The sequence below is a fragment of the Myotis myotis genome, unplaced genomic scaffold (genome assembly GCF_014108235.1).
Source record: "Myotis myotis isolate mMyoMyo1 unplaced genomic scaffold, mMyoMyo1.p scaffold_m19_p_18, whole genome shotgun sequence".
Taxonomy (NCBI): Eukaryota; Metazoa; Chordata; class Mammalia; order Chiroptera; family Vespertilionidae; genus Myotis; species Myotis myotis.
In genome coordinates, this window is record NW_023416322.1 from 42,762,534 (window position 1) to 42,789,117 (window position 26,584).

Here is a 26,584-nt window from a genome sequence, read left to right on the forward strand (position 1 = left end):
GCAAAGGTCACGTTTTCTAGTCTCAGCTTCTGAGGAAGGCGGTGGTGGCTGCCCTGAGGGGTGTTTTGGGAATCAGATAAGATAACCGGACAAAGCAGTTAGCAGGGGCCTGACCCTTGACCCCTGTTGGTGGTGCCACCGTTGACCTCTGTGGGAGGGACATGGTGTGTGTTTTCTGCGGGCTAGAAGCTCATGGCCCAGGGCGCCACAGACACAGGTACCGATCCAGGAGAGGGATGCAGCCCCTGGCACCTGGGTGGGCAGACCACAGGGAGGGGCGGGCCTGGGGTCACAGGGGGGGCAGCCCCAGGGAGCGTCCCTGACACCATGGGCTCTGTGCTCGGGCCCCTGTGAGCGGCCAGGCCCCCGTGTGGGATTTGGGGGGGACCGGGAGGGGGCGTGGAGTCTGGGGAGATGGAGAGAAGAGCGTGGGCTGGGCAGGAAGACACCAGGTCTTTCTGAGGAAGGTGAGGCCTCCCGGCGACAGGAGAGCCTGGGCCCTGAGGAGGCAGCTGTGGGCAGGTGGCTGGCTTGGCTTCCTCCCAAGGCCTGAAGCTGGAGGGGCTGGTGTGACAGGTGCAGGTGTGGCAGGGTGGGTGTGACAGGGCAGGTGTGGCTGGGCAGGTGTGACAGGGCAGGTGTGACAGGGGCAGGTGTGACAGGGCGGGCGTGGCAGGGCGGGCGTGGCAGGGCAGGTGTGACAGGGGCAGGTGTGACAGGGCGGGCGTGGCAGGGCGGGTGTAGCAGGGTGGGTGTGACAGGGCGGGTGTGGCAGGGTGGGTGTGACAGGGCAGGTGTGGCAGGGTGGGCGTGGCAGGGCAGGTGTGGCAGGGTGGGCGTGACAGGTGCAGGCCTCCGTTCTCGCTCTCTGTCTTTCCTGCGTCCCCTGCGGGAAGGGCTGGATGGCTGGTTTTCCAGAGCACTTCCTGGGACGGCCTCCCCGTGGGGCACAGCGAACGCAGCCTCAGGGCTCTCCCTGCTCAGCCCCCGTGTGGCCGGCGTGTCACTCCGTGCTCAGCCCCAGTGTGGCCGGCGTGTCACTCCGTGCTCAGCCCCGGTGTGGCCGGCGTGTTACTCTGTGCTCAGCCCCGGTGTGGCCGGCGTGTTGCTCCGTGCTCAGACCCGGTGTGGCCGGCGTGTCACTCCGTGCTCAGCCCCGGTGTGGCCGGCGTGTCGCTCCGTGCTCAGACCCGGTGTGGCCGGCGTGTTACTCTGTGCTCAGCCCCGGTGTGGCCGGCGTGTTACTCTGTGCTCAGCCCCGGTGTGGCCGGCGTGTTACTCTGTGCTCAGCCCCGGTGTGGCCGGCGTGTTACTCTGTGCTCAGCCCCCGTGTGGCCGGCGTGTTACTCTGTGCTCAGCCCCCGTGTGGCCGGCGTGTTACTCCGTGCTCAGCCCCCGTGTGGCCGGCGTGTTACTCCGTGCTCAGCCCCCGTGTGGCCGGCGTGTTACTCTGTGCTCAGCCCCCGTGTGGCTGGTGTGTTACTCTGTGCTCAGACCCGGTGTGGCCGGCGTGTTACTCTGTGCTCAGCCCCGGTGTGGCCGGCGTGTTACTCTGTGCTCAGCCCCGGTGTGGCCGGCGTGTTACTCTGTGCTCAGCCCCCGTGTGGCCGGCGTGTTGCTCCGTGCTCAGACCCGGTGTGGCCGGTGTGTCACTCCGTGCTCAGCCCCGGTGTGGCCGGCGTGTTGCTCCGTGCTCAGACCCGGTGTGGCCGGTGTGTCACTCCGTGCTCAGCCCCGGTGTGGCCGGCGTGTTACTCCGTGCTCAGCCCCCATGTGGCCGGTGTGTTACTCCGTGCTCAGCCCCGGTGTGGCCGGCGTGTTACTCCGTGCTCAGCCCCCGTGTGGCCGGCGTGTTCCTCTGCGTTAGAGACCAGGCGCTGTGGGGGCCGACGCCGGGCTCCAGGTCACAGAGCCTTCGGTTTCTTTTCACCCTCCTTAGGCACATTTTTCTTTTCTTTGACTTTTTTCTCACATCCATGGAGTTCGTCTGCTCCTTAAGGGCTCTCATGGACGTGAAGTATGTCATGGCCTGAATTAGAGCCAGAAAATGTCTCCTTATCATTAGGTTTCCTTTTCCTTTTTTTTTTTCTCGAGGCATGTTTTTGGTAGATTTCAATTTGGAGGCTATAAATAAAACCGTAATAACCAGAAGCAAGCAGCACATTCGATTAACTTCTGCCGGGACCAGGAAGTCCCCCTCCCCCTCCCCCGTGCTGGCGCTGGACGGACAGTACACTCGACACGAGACGGGTTAACAGGAGAAAAGCCAGGTAACTGTCTGCGCGGGGATCAAACATGGGTGCTCAGAGAGTGACCGGCCGGCGGGGCTCAGCAGTTGAGCGTTGACCTAGGACCCAGGAGGTCACCGTTTGATTCCTGGTCGGGGCACAGGCCCGGGCTGCGGGCTCCATCCCCAGTCGGGGGCGTGCAGGAGGCAGCCGGTCCATGATTCTCTCTCATCATTATGTTTCTCTCTCTCTTCTCTGAAATCAATAAAAACATATTTAAAAAAAGAAAGTGACTCCAAAGCAGGCACTGTGCCTTTTTACAGGAAGAAACAAGACATTTGTGAGGATTTGCGAGAAGAAAGAGACTTACTAGTAGTTTTGGGTGCTCATCACTGAGGCGTCTAAGCAGAGTTGGGGCTTGGGTAGTAAATGAAAGAAAGAGCAGGTCTGTGTACACACCTGTCGGCCCCGAACCCCCTGACTCTGCTGGTTAGGACTCTGTCCCCGGGGAGGTTCGCCTCTGGGCTTGGGGGACACAGACAGAGGCCCCAGTGTTCTTGCAGGAGCAGCTGCTTAAGTAACTGTAGTTCAAAGGGATCAACATGCCCCAGAGTGGCGTCTTCGGGGTGGCCTGCCCTGGCCCGACACTTGCAAATGCCTTCAGCTGCGTAAGTCTTCCGCCTTATTTATCAGACATGTTCTATGGGACAGTCGGTAGGGGAAGTCTTCCACGTTAATTATCAGACATGTTCTCTGGGACAGTCGCTGGGGTAAGTCTTCCGCCTTATTTATCAGACATGTTCTCTGGGACAGTCGGTAGGGGAAGTCTTCCACGTTAATTATCAGACATGTTCTCTGGGACAGTCGCTGGGGTAAGTCTTCCGCCTTATTTATCAGACATGTTCTCTGGGACAGTCGGTAGGGGAAGTCTTCCACGTTAATTATCAGACATGTTCTCTGGGACAGTCGCTGGGGTAAGTCTTCCGCCTTATTTATCAGACATGTTCTCTGGGACAGTCGGTAGGGGAAGTCTTCCACGTTAATTGTAAGACATGTTCTCTGGGACAGTCGGTAGGGTGTGGGCAGACCCTCCTGTAAAAGGCCGGGTAGCAAGTGTGTGAGGCCCACAGGCCGGGTCTCTGCGCCCTCGACTCCACCTCTGAGTGGGAGCCGCTGCGGACAGTATGACAATGAATGGACGTGGCTGTTTTGCAATAAAACTTTATTACAATATATTTTTATTGATTTTAGAGAGGAAGGGAGAGAGAGAGAGAAACATCAACGATGACAGAGGATCATGGATCGGCTGCCTCCTACACCCCCCGATACTGGGGCTCAAACCTGCATTCTGGGCATGTGCCCTTGACTGGAAACGAACCCAGGACCCTTCAGTCCACAGGCTGGTGCTCTATCCATTGAGCCAAACTGGCTAGGACCATGTTTTCATTTTTGTGTGTATAGAGTCTATACTATAGGCTGACTTGCTGTGGAAGGTGAGTTTGTTGGCCCAGCCACACGGGCACAAACAGGAAGTCCTGAAGCCTTTCTGTGCGGCTAGTAAATGTCAGCCCTGGCCTCTCCCTAGGGCTCCCCCTCCCCCTGGCTGCCCCATCCCACCGCCAGGACCAACCCAGCCCCCATCTCCCCAGACCCAGAGCTACAGGGGGACGCTGGTCCCATCTCCCAGGTGCCTTCACTTCCCCACAAGCAGCTTAGCTTCCATCTGTTTTACATAATGGCCTCAGATAAGGCGCTGTTTGCAGAAAGTACTCAGGGGGAAACCATTGGAAAACCCCTGCTCAAGGTCAGCCCTCAGGCCTGGCAAGCTCCCACAGTCCGGGATTTCCTAGGATGGAGGCCTTTCCCCCAAACACACCAGCTCCTTATGAAGCCAATGCCCTCTGCCTCCTGGTGTCATGACCCCGCATCCTAATGGGCAGCAGACACGGGCCTGCGGGTGTGGACACGACCCCCGCGCCGGCTCCAAATCAGATGAGGCAGAAGGTGCTGGAGTCCAGGCTCAGGTGGAGGCGGCTGGAAGGGAGTGGGCCCAGCCCTGTCCCAACTCTGTCTTGAGTCAAGAAGCCGTGTGTTTTCCTGCCCTTTTTTCGCTTTGACTCACCTGAATTCACACTTTCCGAATTTCTGTCAGTTCTCCCTAAGAAATTATAGACCAGCCGTGCCAGGCTGCGGAGGGCAGCGTTCTCATCGTGTAGAAATACGCAGCATAAAAACTCTCCTATGTCCAGGCGTGTTTCCAGCTGTTCTTGGGACGGAGCCATCGGGCCTTGCAGACGGGGTGGGGTTGCTGGGCAGAGGGTGGGAGGGGGTGTGAGGGAGAGAGCTCTGAGGTCTCCATGGACAGTGGACCCCGGGGGTGGGCCTGTCAGGCACTGCTGGGCGAAGGCCTGGCACGGACTGGCCCGTTTTTTCTTAGCACTCCCTGAAAATCATTTCTATTTGCTTTTTTTAAAAATATTTTTTATTGATTTCAGAGACGAAGGGAGAGAGTGTGAGAGAGAAACTTCAATGATGAGAGAGAACCACTGATTGGCTGCCTCCTGCAGGCCCCACACTGGGGATCGAGCCTGCAACTCGGGCCTGTGCCCTGACCAGGAATCGAACCCTGACCTCCCGGTTCATAGGTCGATGCTCAGCCCCTGAGCCACGCCCACGGGGCTGAAAGTCATTTCTATTTTTAGATTTGCTCTCTGCCGGTTACCTCTGGAGCAGAGAAGCCCACACCTGCCGGTTCCTAGGGTTTTCCCGACCTCGTTGCCCTGGGAGGTTAAGCGAAGCCCAGCAGGGCCGCCCTCTGTGGCAGGTGTCCCCTCCGCCGTCGCCGCTGCTCACGGGAGGATCTTGTCACGCAGCCCGTCGGTGCTTACTTTTCTCGGGCAAGTCTGCTGTGATCATCTTGAAAAGCGGGGCTGCCCCGCCCGGTGGCTCAGTGGGTTGGAGTGTCGTCTCATACACCAAAGGGTTGTGAGTTTGATTCCCGCTTCTCTCTCTCCCTCTCCCCCTCCTTTTCTCTCTCAAATCAATAAACACATCCTCGGCGAGGCTGCCTGTTATTTTTTTGAGTGGATGTAATTGTTTCATCTTGTCATCCATCCATCCATCCATCCATCCACCCCCCAGTGTTCCTACACCTGCTGTGGCGAGCGCTTTGCTCCGTGTGGGGGACGCAGTGATGACTAAGACCATCTTCCTGTAAAGAAGTCATCGTCTGGGGGCCGCTGGACACCAACATAGTTATTAACGGAGAGCTGAGCTCCGTGATGGGCGGGCGTGGCCTTTCGGGAACACGCAGTCACCGAGGCCCCTGGGATTTCACTGGGGGTGCCACCCGGCCGACAGCGAGGACGGGCTGGGACTCCGGCTTGCTGGTGCGGTGAGGACGTCAGTAATGGGGTCAGGTAGTTGAGCGACACAGGTGCATTAATGTTCCGGAAGCTTCCCTCGGTGACGCTGCGGTGTGGTCCTCGGGGGCCAGGACTGGGCACAGGGAGAGTGAGTAGGAAATGCCGAGTCCCCTCCTGGTCACCCACCTGCTTCCTTCGTCCGTGCTGGCTGGCACCCCCTGGGTGCCCACCTCTCCCAGGCCCTGGGATCGTAGGTTCGCCCAGGAGAACGGCAGAGGGACAGGGTGGTGGGAACATTTTGGGGGTTCTTGCTGGTGGGGAGCATGACAGCCTCTGCGGGCTGGCTTGACGGAGGAGTGAACGACGGGATGTTTCACCTTGGCGTTTGGGGCAAGCGGCGCGGACAGAACCGCCCTTCTGGGGTGCAGACGGCCAAGTCTTAACAAGCCGGCCTTTGCGGTTTCACCGTGATTCGTCTCGGATCCTCGGGCCGCAGACTCATTTTCCTGCTCGTTAGCACGTCTAGTGGGGAGCAGGGAGGCGGGAAACCTCAGGCCACTTGCCGCTCGCTAGCAGATTTGGTAAAGGAGGTGGTGAAATTACTATTTCATTTTTAAACAATATTTTTGTTGATTTCAGAGAAGAGGGGAGAGAGAGAAACATCGGGGATGAGAGAATCGTGGATGGGCTGCCCCCTGCCGGCCTCCTGGGGATCGAACCCGCAACCCACGTTCTGCTCCTCAGCGGGCTCGGAAGCGCCTCTGCAAATGCGGAACTTAGAGTTCCTCCCTGGGGGCACTGCTTCCGATCGCAGCCCCTGGAGGAGGGGTGTGGGGGGAGGAGGGAGGTGTTGGGGCTCAGGGACTTCCCACCCGACCCTGCAGTGAACAGTTCTCAGCAGTGAGGGGTCCCCCCCCCATGAGGGGTCCCCGGGCTGGGCCCCTTCCTGGTGGGCGGCGGCTGCCTGGCCCCCGGCTGAGATGGCCAGGCCTGTCATGCGGCGTGTTCTGGAGGATGGAAAGCAAACAGCCAGGAGGGAAGCGGGTCACAAGGGAAATTAAAAATAAAAAGTAGCCCTCGCCGGTGTTGCTCAGTGGTTAGAGCGTCCGCCCCCGGACTGGAGGGTCCTGGGTTCGAGTCCGCTCAAGGGCACGGACCTCGGTGCAGGCTCCTCCCCGCCCGGCCCTGGTCGGGTCCACGTCTCTCCGTCTCCCTAAAACTCAATGGGAAACTATCCCGGGGACCATTCACAAAAATTGTCCTGCCTCAGAGGTGAGCCCCGGGAGCACCCGCTCCTGTCCCCCCCCCCCCCCACATACACACCTGGCAGGTCCCGCTGCCGGCAGGGACGCGGCCTCGGGGTCTGGGGGGGACCCCGCCGTGGCTCTCACTGGAAGGTGAGACTGGGCCGCGGCCTGGCGCCGGGAGGGGCGGGGAGGGGAGGATGTGTCTGCGGGGCCAGCGGGGACTGGGGTTCACGTTTTGTTCGCGTCTCTGTCGGACGCTGGGAGCGGAGTCCCCTCCAGGAGGCCGTGCTCCTCCTGCGATGCCGTCTCTGTTGCAAACGGCGTAAGGGACGCAAACGGCGTAAGGGACGCAAACGGCGTAAGGGACGCAAACGGCGTAAGGGACGCAAAGGGCGTGCAGCTGTCACGTGGGGCACAGAGGATGCTGGGAAACGGGCCGGCGCGGAGAGAAGGGCGAGGTGGGAACACGGAGGGACGAGGAGCAGGTGGAGGACCAGGACAGGCAGCGGGGAAAGGCCGACGGACAGACAGCGGGCCCAGGAGGGCGGGCCTGGTTCTGGTCCCGCGCCCTGACCCGCTCCGGTGCCGCAGCCCGGACTGACGCTCTCTCCGCCGCAGGTGCTGACGTCCTGCCGGGCCTTCCTGCTCGCAGCGCGGATCCCCTCCAAGGTGAGTGCCGGCGCCGAGGTTCCTCCTGCCAACGCACGCACACACGCACCATGCACACACGTGCACACACGCACACGGCACATGCACACACACACCACGCGCATGTGCACACATGCACTACACACACGCACACCAGCAAATGCACCGCACACACAAACATATGCACCATGCGCACACATGCACACATGCATCATGCACAACACGTGCACACACTCAAATGCGCGCACACACCATGCACACACTCTAGCAAATGCACCGCAAACACCACACACATGCACGCCTCACAACACGTGCACACATCAAGAAACACACGTCCCATGTGTACCATACATGGGGCGGTACAGCTCACCCCCGAGTATCCATGTGCGCACGTACACACGCACCACACGTATGATAGTACCACCCACTCGAGGGAGCAGAGCAGAGGGTCCCGGGTTTGGGTCCTGCTTGGTCCCGTTACATTTCTAGGTGGAAGGAGAGGACAGACCAAAGGCCCCGACTCCATCCATTGTCTGCAGGAGCGTGAGAGGCTGGAGCCAGGGAGGTCGGTGGCCACTGTCCAGGAAAAAGGCAGGGAGGGGAGACTGGGCCTACTGTTTCTTTAAATCCTCACTGAGGCTGATTCCATTGATTTTAGAGAGAGAGGAAGGGAGTGAGAGAGAGACATCGATTGCTGTCTCCCCTACCCGCCCTGACCGTGGATCGAACCCACAACCTTTTGGCCTACGGGACGATGCTCCAACCTGAGCCACCGGCCAGGGCTGGGCCTATTTTGAAGAAAATAAGTGCTGATCCCAGGAGGAGAGTGGAAGGGACCCTTATTGCTAAAATAAGAAGGAAATAAATTATTTCCCTACCAGCAGGGGGAGAGAGGGCTTTTATTTATGTGTTTCACTTAAGCCTGGTTTAAAACTCCTAAATACCGTGTTTCTCTAAATCCATTCAAAATGTGAATCTTCTGGGAGACGGCAGGAGGAATGACGGCTCCCTGAGTGGTCCGTGTCCCCGGAGAGGTCAGGGTTCAGAAAGGAGGACAGTGGACGCGACGTCATCCGGCGGTGACTCTGAAGCAAACATTGAAATAAAAGGAAAAATGGGCTTAGATGCCTCACTGCACACTTCATTTCTAAATGAATGAAAAACCAGAGTAGAAATGCCAGCACTTCCCAGTGGGTTTGTCCCAGGATGAAACTTACGAAGTCGCACGTGCACCTTCTGGGGGAGCATGCAGTGCTCTTTCTGAAATACGGTCCATCGAGGGCCCATCTCGGTGATGACGGAGACACGCTAGCCCACCTCTGGCTGCTGGTGCGTCGCTGCCTGCAGCGTTTTCACCCTGAACTGTGCTCTGAGCCCTGATCACAGGTCTGTGTCCCCCACCCCCTCTTTGCAGCTCGAGCTGACCTTCAGCTACTTGGACATTCAGGGCGTCACCTGCAGCAAGCCCGCGCAGGTGAGTGCGCCACGGAGACCGTGGGCGGGACCGCGGGGCATCCCCTCCCCTGAGGGTCGGACACTGTGAAACATCCTCTGGTTGGTCTCACTGTTGAACGTTTCTCGAGAGAATGTGGAAAAGCAAGATGAGGGACCGGGAGGCTCGGAAGAGAAGCTGAAGGGGCCTGTGGGCAGGGCCGGGCTGGTTCCCGTGAGGAAAACCTTCTCAGTAACTGCGGGAGCAGCTGGTTACCACACTGGCGCGGAGCAGGGCTGGGTGCCAACCTGTGAACCAGGAGGTCACGGTTGGATTCCCGGTCAGGGCACAGGCCCGGGCTGCGGGCTTGATCCCCAGTGTGGGTCGTGCAGGAGGCAGCCGGTCCATGATTCTCTCATCATTGATGTTTCTATCTCTTTCTTCCTTTCTGAAATCAATCAAAGTGTGTGTGTGTGTGTGTGTGTGTGTGTGTGTGTGTGCGCGCGCGCATATATATATTAAAGAAACGTGAATTCCTATCGTGTGTGCACAACAACGGGTTTCTAGGGCAGGTGGGAGTGACAGCAGAGTTTTCTCTTACGTCTGGGTGACCGAGCCTATTCCAGACGGGACTCGTTTCCAGAACTGGGGTTTAGAGGCAGCTTTCGGGGGCCACTGGGGCCAGCAGCCCTGAGGGGGTCAGGAGCCTGGGTCCCAGCGCCGCACCTGCTGCTGCCTGGCGTGGGCCCTCCCACCCGTCCTCCCCGCAGAGAGGAAGGGAGAGGGAGGGAGAGAGACAGAAACACCAATGATGAGAATCATGGACCGGCTGCCTCCTGCATGCCCCTCACTGGGGATCAGCCCACAGCCCGGCACGTGCCCTGACCGGGAATGGAACCGTGACCTCCTGGTTCCTAGGTCGATGGTGAACCACTGAGCCCCCTGGGCCGGGCAGGGCATTCTTTTCTGTCACATACGGTCACACAGGCGAGGGACGGGTTGTGATGACGCAGTCCCCGCGCTTCCCCCTGCAGATGGCCGTGGAAACCGAGAAGTACAGCTTGTCCCTGAGGATGGCGGCGCCCGAGGACGTGAGCGAGGTGCTGGCGCACCTGGGCTCCTGCCTGCGGAGGATCTTTCCCAGCCTGTCTCCCCTGTGAGTCCCAGGGGGCGGGTGAGGGCTGGCCTCCTCCCACTCGGCCCCTGCTCCACGGCTGAGGTTTTCTGTGTGGCTCTGCCCGCCTGGGGTGAGGTTTTCGCTCTGGGATCCTCCCGTGGGACCTCTGCGCCCAGCGCTCTGTGGGTGCCCGGGACCAAGGCTTGGTGTGCGGGCGTCACTTGCGGGTTAATGAGGACAGAACGCCATTCCTTTATGTTTTATTTTCTGATCAGTAAGAGGAAATCTAAAAAAAACCCCCCAAAACGAACGTAAACATAATGATTAGCCTCTTTCCTTTTTCTCTCGGTTTTCTGAAATACACCTTAAGATATCAGTTCATGTTTATGTCTGCCTGTTAAGCATGTAAGCTCGGGATTTGGAGGGACAGGTTTGTACTTGGGGAGCACGTCCTAGGGTGGGTGTGGATGTTTTTGTGTTTTTTTCCCCAAAGACACAGGTTTAATATTCCTTCTGTACGAAAATGTGCTCACAGTACAGCCACACACACAAACTTAGTTGCTTCACTGTTGTGTCCCAACACATCACACGACACTGGGGCCCCTGTCTTCCAGTTAGACAACTGCTTGGGGTTCGTTCCACCTTTTTAAACGAGATGCTCACCCGATGTTTGAAGGAGACGCCGTGTGGGAATAATGCATGAGTGAACCCAGTCTCTCTCGCAGGGGACTCTGGTGCTGTGGGCCAGTACAGTAGCCTGTTCACACGTGGAGGGTCACAGAGTGCCGGCACCTGGGACACACCACGCTGTGCTCACATCTGAGTCAGCCACACGCTCGCTTGATTGAGCCGCTTTGCCCCACAGGGTCCTGGCCTGTCTCCCTTGCCCCTGAGGCCAGAGCGCCTCCTTGGGTGGGTGTTTTTGTGGGTAAACCCCGACCACCTGCGTCAGGAACGCTGAGCTTGACCTGCAGGACGTCTTGGTGGGGACGTCAGGGTCTGTGAGATGGGGGGGCTGGAGCTTGGAGGGAAGGGCCAGGCTGCAGGCCCAGCAGGTGTGAGGGTCATGGTGTCACCGTGGGTGAGGCCTGGCTGTGACTAGGGCCCTGGACAGGGCAAGGTGGGTGAGACTCCCGGTGAGCCCAGAGCCAGAGGGCTTGGCGCAGTGACACTGGGTATCGGGCACGCTCGGGGCAGAGGCTGTCCACAGTGGATCAGCATCAGGTACGCTCTGGGCAGAGCTGTCTGGTGGGTTGGCACCGTGAGGGCACAGGCGACCTTGACCTGCGTGGTGCCAGGTTTGGGAGGGAGAGGCGGATGCCTGGCTGTGAAGTGATGATGTGGACATGGTTTGTGCAGAAAACTCCGACAAGTGTGGCACCCTGGCTGGTTTGGCTCAGTGGATAGAGCGTCAGCCTGCGGACTGAAGGGTCCCAGGTTCGATTCCCGTCAGGGGCACATGCCCCGGTTGTAGGGTCGATCCCCAGTAGGGGGTGTGCCGATGGATGATTCTCTCTCATCATTGACATTTCTCTCTCTCTTTCCCTTCCTCTCTGAAATCAATGACAATATATTTAAAAAAATAAAATAATGGCCTCTCACAAAATAGATTTCTGTGTGCAGTCTGAAACACTTGATTTCTGACGCTCCTCGTTGTGTGGTCCTGCAGGAAAATCATGAAGAAGGTGTCCATGGAGCCGCCGGAGCGGCTGGCCAGCCTGCAGGCCGAGTGGGACAGCCAGCCGGCGGCCGAGCAGGGCCCCTGTGGTGAGCACACTCCCCGGCTCTCAGGCTGCGTGGGGCCCGCCAGGCCGTGAGGTCTAGCCCAGTGCGCGTGGCGGCTGCAGTCCGTGGGAAGCTGTAATCAGCAGGCGGGGAGGGGGCTGTACTTAAGCTCTACACATCCCACGCCCGCCCGCCCGCCTGCACGGGGGCGTCCCGGTTCCCAAGCAGAGAAGGAGCCCGCCCAGCGCCGGGCGTGGGAGCTTTTAAGTTTCAGCTTCACAGTCGCTTCCCCGAAAACCTGTCCCGTTTCCGCTTATGTTCCAGGTGGGTTCTCTCAGATGTACGCCTGTGTCTGCGACTGGCTGGGGTTCCCGTACAGGGAGGAAGTGCAGTGGGTGAGTGTGCCTGTGTGCAGTGTGCACACTCACAGACACAGATGCACAGCACACACCTGCTCACACTTATATAATCACTCACACACAACACCCTAATACACACACACACAACCCAATACACAACATACTCATACACACTCACATGCACACCCAGACACAGATGCACAACACACAGATGCACAACACACACCTGCTCACACTTATACAATCACTCACACACACAACCCAATACACAACATACACTCATACACACTCACATGCACACACAGACACAGATGCACAACACACACCTGCTCACACTTATACAATCACTCACACACAACACCCTCATACACACACACACAACCCAATACACAACATACACTCATACACACTCACATGCACACACAGACACAGATGCACAACACACAGATGCACAACACACTCCCGTTCACACTTATACAATCACTCACACACAACACACTCACAGACACACACACACTCCAGTACATACACACTCACACACACATACAACATACACTCATACACACTCACATGCACAGACACAGATGTACAACACACACCTGTTCACGCTTACACAATCACTCACAAACACATACACACTCACAGACACACGCTCACACAAACATACCACACACATTCATAAACACACAGAGACTCTTTCAGGGTCTGCCTGGCTTGTTTCTCTGTTTCCCACCCTTCGTTGTTGCTCACAGTCTTCCTTGCTCAGATCACGTCCGAATCCGCCCGTGTCGTTGTCTTGCTCCCCCCCCCCCGCGGACTGTTCACATGACTGCGCTGTTTCCAACAGGATGTGGACACAATCTATCTGACCCAGGACACCCGCGAGCTGAACCTGCAGGACTTCAGTCACCTGGACCACAGGTGAGGGCCCCCCCCCCCCCCCAGCTCGGAGCCCGCGGGGCGCCGACGGCGTGGATCTTGGCTGTTGTAAGAGCGCGGGCTTCGTTGTTTCTGCTTCCAGGGACCTGATCCCCATCATCGCTGCCCTGGAGTACAACCAGTGGTTCTCCAAGCTGTCCTCCAAGGACCTCAGGCTGGTGAGCGGGGGACGAGGCGCCTGGCGCGCGGGGAGGCTGGGTTTGAAACACCTGCCGATGGTCAGAAAAGTGGATTTGTTTTCCTGCCGAGCTGGCGCGCTGCCTACATGTGTATTTCTTGGGGAGCTTTTCCCCCAAAAGTGTTCTGTGTAACATTTTCTTATGGGGCGCGGCTACAGTGTTTTGGCCAGGTTCAAACCTCGGACTAATGAAAGGACGGGGTCCTCTCATTGCCACGTGCAAGTCCCAGCTGGAGGGCAGGACCCTCCCAGCACAATTAAGCTTGAACCTATGGTCCGAACACGTGGCCCCACGTGCCTTGTGATGAGTTCAGGTGCATGTAGTTGAGTGAGGTTGAAACCCAGGAGAACGCTGTGAACAACGTGATCACGCCCCTACTTTGCCTCGTGGCATCTGCTATAAAATAAAGACACGGCTTGTGGGCGCCGGCGCTGTCTCCTCATCAGGGAGCAGCGTCCCACCAAGACCCGGCTTTCATTCTCTTGTCTGTCTTTCCTTAATCCTTTCACCCCCCCCACCCCCCCACTCAGTTTACCTTTTGGCCGCAACATTTTCTAGTCTGTGAGCTGCTTTAGACAAGCACTGCCTCGCGTTTTCAGCTGCTTCGGGCGATTTGGACGATTCAGGCAGGAAAAACGCAGCGAGTGTGGCCTTGAGTGCCCACTCCTTCTGTTGGCAAAAACGACTCGGGCTTCGCCTGCACGGAGAGCAGACGTACGGTTCTGTCGCCTCCACGAAGCGCCCCTCCTGGGGACTTAGGGAGCTGTTACACCTGGGGGAGTCGTGAGAAGCAGCATGGATGGTCCAGATGACTTGAGGGGCACCTGTGTGTGTGAGCGGAATGAAAGCAAAGGGGACTCGTTAGTTCTCATAGGGCCCGGGGAGCCACTGCTTGTCTGTTTCCACAGGGCGGGTAGGTGCTCTGTGAGGCTGGTCTCTTCCAGGTGCCCGGCAGCCACGGGGCAGGGGCTCCTCCGAGAGCTGGCTGCCTGCTGCTTGCTCCATAGGCAGGAGATAACGCAGGTCTGTTAATGGCGCCTCTTTCATTCCAGCCTCCGACTCTCAGAAGTCAGAGGAACTTGTGGTTTAAGATTTCCATAGAGCCCTGGCCGGTGTTGCTCAGTGGATAGAGTGCCGGCCTGTGGACCAAAGGGTCGTGGATTTGATTCTGGTCAAGGGCAGGTACCTCGGTTGCAGGCTCCTCCCTGGCCGGGGCCCTGGTCGGAGCTTGTGCAGGAGGAAACCAATCGATGTGTTTCTCTCACATCGATGTTTCTCCCTGTCTTTCCCTCTCTCTTAGACTCTCTCTAAAAAGTCAATGGAAAAATATCCTTGGGTTAGGGTAAAAAAAAAAAAAAAAAAAAAATTTTCACAGTAGGGTTTGGATTGAGATGTACATCTGAGGAAAGTGGAGGTTGGACATCTGCGAGTGGACAGGCCACTGGGTCTGTGGATTGGCCTGGGGGTGAGTGACCTAAGGCGATATCAGTAGGAACATGGGCTGTGAACTATGGGGCCCTTTAGAGGCAGTGGGTGTGAGAAAAGAGACACAGACCCGGTTTTCAGAGTCTGACTCTTAGTACAAGGCCCTGTGACCTTAGATATGTTACTTGACCTTCGGGGCCTCAGCTTCCTGTGTACCTGTTGTCGGGAGCGAGTTGGAGCTCAGACCTTATGCATTGCTACCCAGTGCCGTTAGAGTGTGTGGCTCATAATAGCTACTCATTCAAATGGGTTTCATAAATGGGTGTTGAATGAATGAGTGTGCATATCAGTAAACTACTTGGCAGGTTACTGAGAGGCGTTTAGAAATTCAAACACAGTCACACATTACCATCACCACCATCATCACCACCATCACCATCATCACCACCATTATCACCATCACCACCACCAGCATCATCACCATCACCACCATCACCATCACCACCATCACCACCACCAGCATCACCACCATCACCACCAGCATCACCACCATCACCACCAGCATCACCACCACCACCACCAGCATCACCACCATCACCACCACCACCACCAGCATCACCACCACCAGCATCACCACCACCACCACCAGCATCACCACCATCACCATCACCACCACCAGCATCACCACCACCAGCATCACCACCACCACCACCACCACCAGCATCACCACCATCACCACCACCACCATCACCACCACCACCAGCATCACCACCACCAGCATCACCACCAGCATCACCACCACCAGCATCACCACCATCACCACCACCACCATCATCACCACCACCACCACCACCACCATCATCACCACCACCACCAGCATCACCACCACCATCACCACCACCACCATCACCACCATCACCACCATCACCACCATCACCACCACTATCACCACCATTCACCACCATCATCACTGCCCTTTAGTTTTTATTCTCCCTTTTGCATGTCATTTTCTTTGGGAATTCCTTTTTGTTTTCCCAAGACTGGGTGAACGTACCTCTGTGTGCCCAGACCGTGACCAAAAAGGCCTGTTTATTGTTCTGCCATAACTGTGTTCTCTTGTCCGACTCCCCTGCTGATGGCACAGTCTTGACGGTGGGGACTTTGTCCTTTATGCCACTGTCTCCCAGGACCTTCCTCGTGATGGGGCTCAGTTAGGTTTTCAGAATGAACGGACGTGTGCACGAACGGCTGACGTCATCACAGTGTGGCGCAGGCTGTGACAGTGACACGGGCGTGGTGGCAGGTGTGCGGTGCGGCTAACGCGTGGTTCTGTTGCAGTCCTCCGATGTCTGTGAGCAGATCCTGAGGGTGGTGAGCAGGTCCGGGCGGCTGGAGGAGCTGGTGTTGGAAAACGCTGGACTGAGAACGTGAGTATTTCCCTGCACGGGGGACTCCGGCTTTAGAACGTCTTGTCATTTCCTCTAAAGTTAAGATACAGTTAAGACGAAAAGGTGGGCTCCTCACATAGAGAACATCCTGTTTCCCTTCTTAAAAAAGCTCCCAGCGTCCCTCACATCGGCACCATGGCCACGGATTTCATAACCTCACTTGCCGTTGTGTCATGGGGCGTGTTTGGTGGTGCCTGGTGTGTGGGCCCTTGAGCCAGACACCTTGTGGCCTTGGGCAGTTTGGGCTCTCTGTGCCTCAGTCTCTGCGTCTTTGAAACGGACTTAATATTAGCACCTTCCTTATAAAATTACAGCTCAGGGTCAATGAGGTAGTTTATGGAAAGTGCTTAGGAAGCATCTTTCATGTTCTGGGTGCCGGTAGTGATCCGTGTCACTGACGGTAGTTGTAGTGACAGCCTACTGCAGGTTATTTTACCACTTTGCTTTGATCTGTTTGGCCATTGGCCTCCCTGTTCCGATTCACACTTACCTCGCCTGCACCTCGTGGTTCCGACATCCAGCCCCAAGCCTGTGTGGGGCGTGTGGGAGCGGGAATCTGCTGGAAAGAGGGCTCCACTGCTAAGTGGGGAGGGGTGGCAGTTTCATAACCACAGCCCTCAGTGCGTTATTTTAAGTGAAACACATCGGAAATAGCGATTTTAATTTTCATTAAAATATGGTGCTGGCAATTGCAGCCTTTAAACTCCACAATTAGAGCAGCTGGGTCTGCATTTGTGGGTGCTGCTCCACGTTATGGAGGGGCCGACGCATACTATCAACAGCGTCCTGAATGTGTCCATTTTTTACATGTATACCAGAGACCCGGTGCACGAAATTGGTGCATGGTAGGGTCCCTAGGCCTGGCCAGCGATCAGGGCTGACCGGGGCCTTCCTTCATTCCTCGCTGCCCCTGGTGGTCAGCGCACGTCATAGTGAGCGATCAAACTCCCAAGGGGACACTGCGTATTAGCCTTTTATATATAGAGAAAATACTTTTGTTGATTTCAGAAAGGAAGGAAGAAGGAGAGACAGAAACATCAATGATGAGAGAATCATTGACCCAGCACGCCCCACACTGGGGATTGAGCCCACAACCTGACAATGTGCCCTGACCGGGAATCAAGCTGTGATCTCCTGGTCCCTAGGTTGATGCTCAGCCACTGACCCACACAGGCCAGGCCTGAAATGTGTCTTTAATGGGGCAATGACAAGATTTTCTCTCTGCTTCGGAGTGAGGCGCTGGCCATCGGAATGAACCATGTTTGGGTGTGACTGCAGATTTTCTGATGAGGATTCATACCCTCATGTGGGGAATGGATTGGGTGCTAAGAAATATGCGACACCCGGTTCTGCTGGGAAGAAAGCGTCTCTGTCGCTTTGCCTCCAGCTGTTCCAGCTGTTCCAGCTGTGAGGGTGTGAGCCGTTCTGCACCTCGTGGTCCTTCCTCTCACTGTTGTGTTTGTCTGCAGAGATTTTGCACAGAAACTGGCCAGTGCGCTCGCACATAGCCCCGGCTCAGGACTGCACACCATCAACCTCGCTGGCAACGCGCTGGAGGACCGAGGTACCTGGCGTCTCGGGCCCGCGCTGCCGGCCGTGAGCGGGCGGGAGGTCACTGCAGCCAGGCCCGGGGAGGGGAGCAGACTGGCTGAGCTGTGATTACGGTCTTTCTTTCTTTTTTTAAAGTATATTTTTGTTGATTTCAGAGAGGAAGGGAGAGGGAGAGAGCAATAGGAACATCAGTGAGGAGAGAGAATCATTGTTCAGCTGCCCCCTGCACGCCCCACACTGGGGATCGAGCCCGGGACCTGGGCATGTACCCTGACCAGGAGTCAAACCCATGCCTCTTGGTTATAGGTCGATGCTCAACCCCTGAGCTGTGCCGGCCGGGCTGTGTTACGTTCTAAGGGCTGCTTTCGCTCTCGTCGGCTCCTGGCTCTCACCCCCCTTGGTGGGAATGCTCACCGTTGGCCGCCCCCGAGCGGGTGGCTGGGAATCCACAGGGCATCCAACGGAGCGGAAAATACTTATAGAAATCTCCATCGAGGGGAGCGCTGCTACGGATTTATTGAAGAACTCAGAAGCAGATTTGCACCAACATGAAAATTCTCATAATCCCCTTTTCTTCTTTCCTTTCTCAGGTGTGTCCTCGTTAAGTGTTCAATTTGCCAAACTCCCAAAGGGATTAAAACATTTAAATTTATCTAAAACCTCATTGTCACCTAAAGGTACTGTATATCTTATTAACTTTATGTCTGTGATGTTCTCTACCTTAAATAGTTAGAATCATTACTCAGTCCTATGTCTGCATTTAAATATACGTGTTACCGCCTGGCCGGGGGCTTGGTTGGAGCGCGTCCCGTACACCACAGGTTGCAGGTTCAGTTCCCAGTCAGGGCACATATACCTGGGTTTTGGGTCCAGTCTCTGGTTGGGGCACATATGGGAGGCAACCAATCCATGTTTCTTTCTCTCTCTCTTTCTCTGTCTCTCTCTCTCCCCTTCCTTCCTCGCTCTCTAAAAATCAATGAAAACATATCCTCGGGTGAGGATTAAAAGACTAATAAAATAAAGTAAAATACAGGGTGTCCCCCGAGATGTGTACACACTGACTAATTACAGAGGCAGTGTTTGTGGCACACATCGCATTTTCACAATCGGGACCAGAGGTTGATGTGCGTGTGCACTTTTCCTACTTCCCTTTGTTTCCTGAGTGACTCGGACCACTTCTCCAGCGCTCAGCACGGCTGCCGTATCAGCAGCAACCTCCCTGCTTACATATTTTTAAAGATAGTTTTTTATTGATTTCAGAGAGGAAGGGAGAGGGAGAGAGGGATAGAAACATCAGCAACGAGAGAGAATCATGGATCAGCTGCCTCGTGCATGCCCCCTTCTGGGGATCGAGCCCACAACCCGGGCCTGTGACCTGAGCAGGAATCGAACCGTGACCTCCTGGTTCATAGGTAGACGCTCAACCACTGAGTCACGCCTGCCGGACAAAACAGTTTTTAAAAGCGTTCCTTGTTCTTACAGCTTCCAAATAACTCGGATGAAGGGGTCCTTGTAAGCTTTTTGTGCAATTTGCCCGGCATTTGTATTTCAGTTCCGGGAAAGATGGATAGGCACAGCCCCTAATTCGAGAGAGATTGTTGCTTCACCTCCCCACGCCGCCCCTCTGAAGTTGGCGGGAGGACGGTTCACAGGCTCCTGGGGCCTGTCCTGTCGGCTGCCAGGCCTGGGCGCGGGCCATCTGCCGCCCTCGCTCCAGCTGCACAGCCTCCAGCGCTAACGCACACACCCATGCGGCGCGGCGCTCTGCGCTCAGTGGGGCTGGGAGCGGCCTGGCTCCGTCCATCCTGTGTTTGGATTTCCTGCTGCTCCTGTGCCCATGAGCCCGGCCTCCCGTGGAGGGGCCTCGGGAGGGGCGGGGAGCCTTGTCCTGCCAGCGACATGACACTGGGCGCGAGGCTCCCGGAGTCGGGCAGATGTTGGCCGCCCGCCAAGCGCCGGCGCCTGCCAAGGGGGCGTTGTGCTGTGGAGACCAATCCAACCTGTTCCTTTTTGGAATTTATTTGTTAAGGTTGTCAGACCTCACTGAGGACATGGTTTTGCATGATTTTCTTGATGAGAGTGGTGTTCTCTGTATGTTTTGGACTCAGTTGTTCCGTTACGGAACATATATGAACAGTCCCAGCAGCAGGGTGGCTGCAGGAGGCTGGCCATTCACAGGCATGGGAACCTTCTGTCTGCCGGGGGCCATGTGGATATTTATATTTATATTTTTATTTTATTTTTATTGATTTCAGAGAGGAAGGGAGAGGGAGAGAGAAATAGAAACATCAGTGATGAGAGAGAATCACGGATCAGCTGCCTCCTACACTCCCCACACTGGGGATCGAGCCTGCAACCTGGGCATGTGCGCCGACCGGGAATCGAACCGTGACCTCCTGGTTTATAGGTTGACACTCAACCTCTGAGCCAAGCCAGCCAGGCCCATTTGGATATTTATAACATTCGTGGGCCATACAAAATGATCAACTTAAAAATTACCTGCTCTGTTTGGTCAAATTATGTAATTAACTCACCCCTGGGCAGAGCGAGGCCAAATGATTTCTCGCGACTTCTACGGCCCGCGGGCTGGACGTTCCCCACCGGTTTAAACATCACAGGTGTTGCCTCCAGACAGCAAGCTCTCCTCGGCCTTTGCAGGTTCCTGATCTGACAAACTAGTCAGATCCGTGCCTCTCAGGGCCAGAGCCTCTCTGCTCTCACTGCCTCTCGCTGGCCCAGCTGCGGGAGGCTGACAAATGGCTGGGGTCCCGGAGCCCATGCTGTCCTGGGGGAGGGGGGTGCTGTCCTTCAGGATCTGAGGGTCTGTCGCAGTGAACCCTCAAGAAGCTCTGACCTCCTCCTGGACTTGAGCTTCCGGGACTGTCTGGGCACCGGATGGGCTGTTACATGACCCGACCCCAGCTTGTATAAACATTTCGTGCGCACTTCATGAGCGCGGGGCGGATGGCCGCGACGTTCCTCCCTGAACCTCAGTGAAGTGTTCCTCTGCCCCCGTCTCCTCTGCGCGCCGAGGGCGGACTCGCGCTGAGCAGTGGCTGCGGGACTTTTTCGACACACCCCGGCGTCGCTTGCTTGTAACTCTCAGTCTTCGCTCCGAGCGAGTGGAGCGAGCGTCTCCGGGCTCCGGCGGGCCTGGCCCTGCCCTTGTCCTGGCCGAGGCAAAGGATAAAGCCCCCTTTCGTTTCTCTTCAGGGGCAGCCTGGGATAGCCAAGAATTTACTGCAAAATTAGAAGCAACATCATCTGTAAAAGTATATTCCATTTAGCCCAGCAGGCATGGCTCAGCGGTTGAGTGTTGACCTATGAACCACGAGGTCACGGTTCGATTCCTGGTCAGGGCTCAGGCCCGGGTTGCCGGCTCCATCCCCAGTCCCTGGGCCTGATCCCCAGTGTGGGGTGTGCAGAAGGCAGCCGGTCAAATAAATGTATTTTGAAAAGTATACTCAATTTAGAAATAGCCGTATTTCCAAATTACACAGTGAGAACCTTGGAGTTTTAGTAAAAACACAAAACGCTTCGTAATAGCCCATGTCCTGTGATCTGAAGAATGATTACGATTCTCTGACCTCTACTGACCCCAGCGAGTGAGCAGAATGTTCTGGGCTCCCCATTGGTGACCCCGCCCAGACCCTGAGCCGTGATAAGGAGGGCAGGTTAAGCCCCTGCCCCCGCCCCTGCCCAGCTCGCAGGCCTGCCTCCCAAGGGCTCTCCCCTCACGTGGCTCTCTGCCCCCTGGGGCCCCTCTTGGTTTCCTTGTCTTTGATTTCAGAGAGGAAGGGGGCGGAGAGAGAGACGTCAGTGATGAGAGAGGGTCACTGATCGGCTGCCTCCTGCACACCCCCCGCTGGGGAAGGAGCCTCCAACCCGGGCCTGTGCCCTGCCTGGGACTCGAACCCTGACCTCCTGGTTCATAAGTCAATACTCAACCACTGAACCACATCGGCTGGGCCTAGGTCTCATTTTGTTTCCTGGACATTGAGCCGAATCTTCTCGCTGTTTCAGGGGTGAACTGCCTTTCTCAGTCACTCAGTGCCAACCCGCTGACCGCCACCACCCTCACGCACCTGGACCTCTCAGGGAACGCCCTTCGCGGAGACGACCTCTCGGTGGGTGCCCGCCGTGGCCAGCGCTGCACCCTGTGAGCCTGGGGAGTGTCTGACGGGCTTTCTAGCCCGTGGCCCCCGTCTCCTTGAGCGGGGCGCCCTCGCCTCGTTTCATCCTGAGCTCGGGAAGTGTTTATAGGAAGTTTCAGAGCCTTCCTTAATTAAAGTCGCGCAGGGGTGAGGGGAGGCGTTAGGCCTTGCGACCCCCCAAGACCCGGCGTGTCTTAGCTGCACAGGACCTTCAGAACGAGAACGTGAACAGGACTGTCGAGGGCTCTCGTTGGATTGGGCGGTCACCAGGGATGGGAAGGTCATTGCGTTGGACAGAGAGGGGAGCCCGGGGGGAGCCCGAGACCTCCTGTGGTTCAGGGTCACATTCGCGGTCCTTACTCCGCTCCCTGTTCACCGCGACGGCCACCAGGCGGCTGCGTCTCCCGCGGAAGGTCGTCCGCTCCGGAATGACGACACGGAGCCAACCAGGCAGCTGGGTCACGTGCGGCAGCGGGAGCTGCAGCCGAGTTTCCATCGGCCTTGTTTTTGCTGACGCATAATTTAACTCTTTGGATTTTTATTTATTTACTTATTTGTCTCCCAAGGAAGACAATATAATGACATATGAAATTCTGCTAATTCTCTTGGGAAAACTGGAGGAGGATTCTGGGAGATTTGGGCAAATCGATGTTGAGTATTAACTTGCAGAGTGTGTGTGTGTTTCTAGATCCTAACGTGTTTGCTGCTTGTTTTTGATTTCAAGCCCATGTACAGTTTTCTGGCCCAGCCCAACGCCCTTACTCACCTGGATTTATCCAGCACCGAGTGCGCCCTGGACATGGTAATGGCTTTCCTTGCTGGGGGAGGTTTGAGGGCTTTCTCACTGATGCGCCCCTCGGCCCCGGCCCCTGAGACACCCTGCCCTCGCCCCGCAGGTCTGCGCGGCTCTGCTCCGAGGCTGCCTGCAGCACCTGGCCGTGCTCAACCTCTCCCGCACCGTCTTCTCTCACCGGTAGGGCCGCGTGCTGCGGGCGCTCTCTTTCAGGGAAGCGTGTTGTGCTGTGGCCACGGCGTGATAACGGGCGATGCTTCTCGGGAAGGAAGGCGCCTGAGGTCACTGTTCTCAGAGCACCAGGCCCGGAGGGTCAGGTGTCCGGTCTCCCCCGAGTGGGATGCTCTTGTCCGTGAGGCCGGCCGCCGTGAACTGAGCGAGGAGGGGTGTCTCACCTGGGGCAGGCGCTGTGGCCCAGGGAGGGCTTCCCACGGCTCAGCTTCTCGGACAACCTTCCTCTAACTTAATCAGCTTACGGACATTTTGTTTCTTTTTAAAAAATAGTTTCTTTATTGATTTCAGAAAGAAAGGGAGAGGGAGGGAGAGAGAAATATCAGTGGTGAGAGAGGATCTTGGATCGGCTGCCTCCTGCACGCCCCACAATGGGGATTCAGCCTGCAACCTGGGCCTGTGCCCTGACAGGGAATCGAACCCTGACCTTGTGGTTCATAGATCAACTCAACCACTGAGCCACACTGGCCGGGTCATTTTTTTCTTCTTCTTTATTTTATCTTTAAATTTCTACTGAAAAGATCGCTGATTTGTGGGTTATTTCAGAGTCTGTGAACACGTGCTTGGCCTTTTGGGAGTCGGGTGCTGACTTGCAGGGGTGACCCCAGGTGACCTGTGTCTGTCTTTCAGGAAAGGGAAGGAGGTGCCGCCCTCCTTCAGGCAGTTTTTCAGCAGTTCCCTGGCGCTGACGCACATCAACCTCTCGGGCACCAAGCTGGCGCCCGAGCCCTTAAAGTGAGTGGTTTGCGCGTTTTCTCCGCAGCTGTTCCAGTCCCGCTGGTGGGTGTCAGCGTGTGGGGAGGGGCAGACGCAGATCCCCAAGGCCCACGAGCCCGACGGGTGTCTTTTCACTTTGGGGCACAGAAGGAAATGATTCATTTTTAAAAAATGCATCTTGATTTCAGAGAGGAAGGGAGAGGGAGAGAGAGAGAAACATCAATGATGAGAGAGAATCATGGATGGGCTGCCTCCTGCACACCCCCTACTGGGGGTGGAGCCTGCAACCCGGCCATGTGCCCCAATGGGTAATCGAACCCGGGACCTCCTCGTTCATAGGTCAACGCTCAACCACTGAACCACACCAGCTGGGCACATTGAGTGGAAGGGAGGAAGAGAGGGAGTGAGGAAGAGAGAGAGAGAGAGAGAGAGATTGGACATCGATCTGTTGCCTCCCTTACGTGCCCCGACCAGGGATTGAACCTGCAACCTGGGTGTGTGCCCAGGGAATCGGACCCACCACCTTTGGGAGTGTAGGGGGACCCTCCAACCAACCGAGCCGCCGGCCGGGGCAGCAGTGTCATTGTCAACCGGGAGGTGGTGCTTGGGCTGGCCGGGCCCCAGCGTCCTCCGGGCTCCATTCGGGGTGCATCTGGGCTCCATTCGGGGGCCCCCGACCTGCCCAGTGACGTGTGGCCTGGCCTGTCCCTCCGCAGGGCGCTGCTGCTCAGCCTGACCAGCAACCGCAGCCTGAAGGCCGTCTCCCTCGACCTCAGCAGCTGCGAGGTAAGGGCGCCGGGGCTGCCCTGTTCGCCTTCTTCCTGGGAAGAGCTCAGGCTGTGGCTCCAGCATCACCAAAGCAGAGACACGCGTCAGGGAAGGTCTGGGTTCCGCTCTGTGGGTTTGATCCAAACACCACGGGCCCCATCACAGAGCATCCATGTGGGCTTTTCATGATTAAAAAAAATCCCCACTTTCTGCCCAGCGGCTTCCGTCTTCTAGGAGACACAGTGAACACGGCCTTCCCTGCAGGCGACCACGGGGCACCACGCGCTTGAACCCAGAGCGCGGAAGGAGAAGGGCACGTGCACTTCAAGGGCTTCCGTCCGTTCGCAGCCCTGGGAGAGCTGCAGCCGGGGGGACCTTCGGCCCCAGATAACCGGGGCGTGTAGCCCACGGTCCTGGCACCTGGAGAGCCGTGGCTTTCCTAGTCACGTGTCTGAGTTTTGTCTCGGGAGCACACTTTAGTTGGAAGTCTTTTTCTGACTCTTCGAGTTTAAATTGTGTATCGATAGAGACGTGAGCTTCTTGATTCTCAGCGACTCACAGCCGGTAACAGGTTTGTTTTCTCTCCCTGGCTTCCGGCAGCTGGGCCTCTGTGTAAGTACCCGGCGGGCCGCTCACTAGCCTGCGCCGACAGGAGTCCGTTTGACAGTTGGAAAATGTGACTTTTATGGGGAAAGGCCACGGGTGGTATCTTGTTAAGAGTTTTTATAAAATAGATGGCGTCGAGCGCTCACATGTCACCTGGAGTTCCCATATTTGTAAATGAAACGTTTTCACTGCACTTTATAGAAAGTAGAGGTTTTCCTGTAAAAAATTCACTTCCCAACAGAGGAGTCACCAACAGCAAGTAATAGAATTGTAAAGACTCGGGCACCTTTGTTAGATTCTCGGACACACAGTTCTTTTTCATGCTCTGAAAATCAAGTTACGTTTCTTTGATGTGTTTGCCTAAGTTATTTCTTGTTTTAACTGTGACATCGTCTGTGCACACATTAACGCGAGTGTTACCGAGCTGGGACCTGGAGCCGTGCTCCTCAGAGCTGTGGGTTGTGAAGAACCTGTTGTTGATTTTTAGCTTCCAGTCTAGTGTAAATCGGCGTTTTTGCAAAAATTTAAAAGGACCCTAGGAAGTACTTTATTTTTAATTTTTATATGTAACTTTGATTTCAGGGAGGAAGGGAGAGGGAGAGCGAGAGAGAAACACCAGTGATGAGAGAGAACCGTTGGTCCACTGCCTCCTGCACCCCCCCTGGGATCGAGGCCGCCACCGGGCACAGGGCTGGAATCAGACCCAGGACCCTCCAGTCCGCAGCCGACGCTCTGTCCACTGAGCCAACCGGCCAGGGCTGCTTTGCTGCTTTTCTAAAGGTTGTGGTTGATGTGAAGTGGGAGACGGCAGCAGTGACGAGTGTCGCTCTTCACCACCCGTGATCGCGTCTGTGACGTTTCTAAGTTGGTGCCGAGTTTAAGACGCGGCGCCTGTGTCTGAGGTTTTGGCTACGCCTCCCGGGTGACTGTACCTTGTGTCCATCTGTCTGTCCAGCTGAGGTCAGGAGGCGCACAGGTGTTGGAGGGCTGCATCGCCGAGATCCACAACATCACCAGCTTGGACATCTCCGACAACGGTGAGCGGCCGCGGGGAGGGGGTGGATGGCGGGTTCTCGGAAGCAGGTGAGTGACGGGGACGCACCTTCCAGCCCGAACTGGGCGGCATCCGTCTGTGGAGATGTGGCCCGCCTGGTCTGCTGGGCCTCTTACATCTGACATTGGAGTTTACTTATGGGACAAACCTGTGCCCCGGTCTCACTGAGCTGATCCTGGAGCCCACAGTGCAAGGTCTGGGCGGGAAAGGAAAAAGCTCAGCCCTGGTCGGTGTTGCTCTGTGGGTAGAGCGCCTGCTCTCGGACTGAGGGTCCCGGGTTCGATTCCAATCAAGGGCACGTACCTGGGTACTTGGGTGGCAGATGATCCCTGGCCCTGGTGAGGCGCTTACAGGAGGCAACCAATCGACAGTCTTTCTCACATCAATGTCCCCTCTCCGTCTCTCTCCTCCCACCCATTCTCTCTAAAAATCAATGGAAAGATGTCCTTGGGGAAGGATTAACAACATCAAGGCACACACAGAACAGACAAAAGCCAGTTACAGTCTCGGGCCCAAGATGAAGAGCTCAGCCTCTGGGCTCTTGGTGGAGGGAGATCAGGTTGAGCCCTGGCGGGTGTGTCCGGAGCGTGTTCCCGGC

The 26,584-nt window shown here is 56.6% G+C and overlaps 1 protein-coding gene across 7 annotated transcripts in view; it reads left to right on the forward strand.

Moving 5' to 3' along the window:
- The window catches only part of CARMIL1 (capping protein regulator and myosin 1 linker 1), a 79,430-nt gene that overhangs the window by 25,069 nt on the left and 27,777 nt on the right, over positions 1–26,584 (forward strand). For all 7 annotated transcript variants that reach the window (XM_036342864.1, XM_036342866.1, XM_036342865.1 and 4 more), the window contains 16 exons: positions 7,459–7,509; positions 8,903–8,962; positions 9,955–10,076; positions 11,707–11,804; positions 12,087–12,157; positions 12,969–13,042; positions 13,143–13,218; positions 16,003–16,091; positions 17,582–17,676; positions 18,254–18,340; positions 21,687–21,790; positions 22,542–22,619; positions 22,714–22,790; positions 23,472–23,576; positions 24,275–24,344; positions 25,888–25,969. In XM_036342864.1, coding sequence (XP_036198757.1) covers positions 7,459–7,509; positions 8,903–8,962; positions 9,955–10,076; positions 11,707–11,804; positions 12,087–12,157; positions 12,969–13,042; positions 13,143–13,218; positions 16,003–16,091; positions 17,582–17,676; positions 18,254–18,340; positions 21,687–21,790; positions 22,542–22,619; positions 22,714–22,790; positions 23,472–23,576; positions 24,275–24,344; positions 25,888–25,969 — 1,339 coding nt within the window. The remainder of the gene's footprint in view (positions 1–7,458; positions 7,510–8,902; positions 8,963–9,954; positions 10,077–11,706; positions 11,805–12,086; positions 12,158–12,968; positions 13,043–13,142; positions 13,219–16,002; positions 16,092–17,581; positions 17,677–18,253; positions 18,341–21,686; positions 21,791–22,541; positions 22,620–22,713; positions 22,791–23,471; positions 23,577–24,274; positions 24,345–25,887; positions 25,970–26,584) is intronic.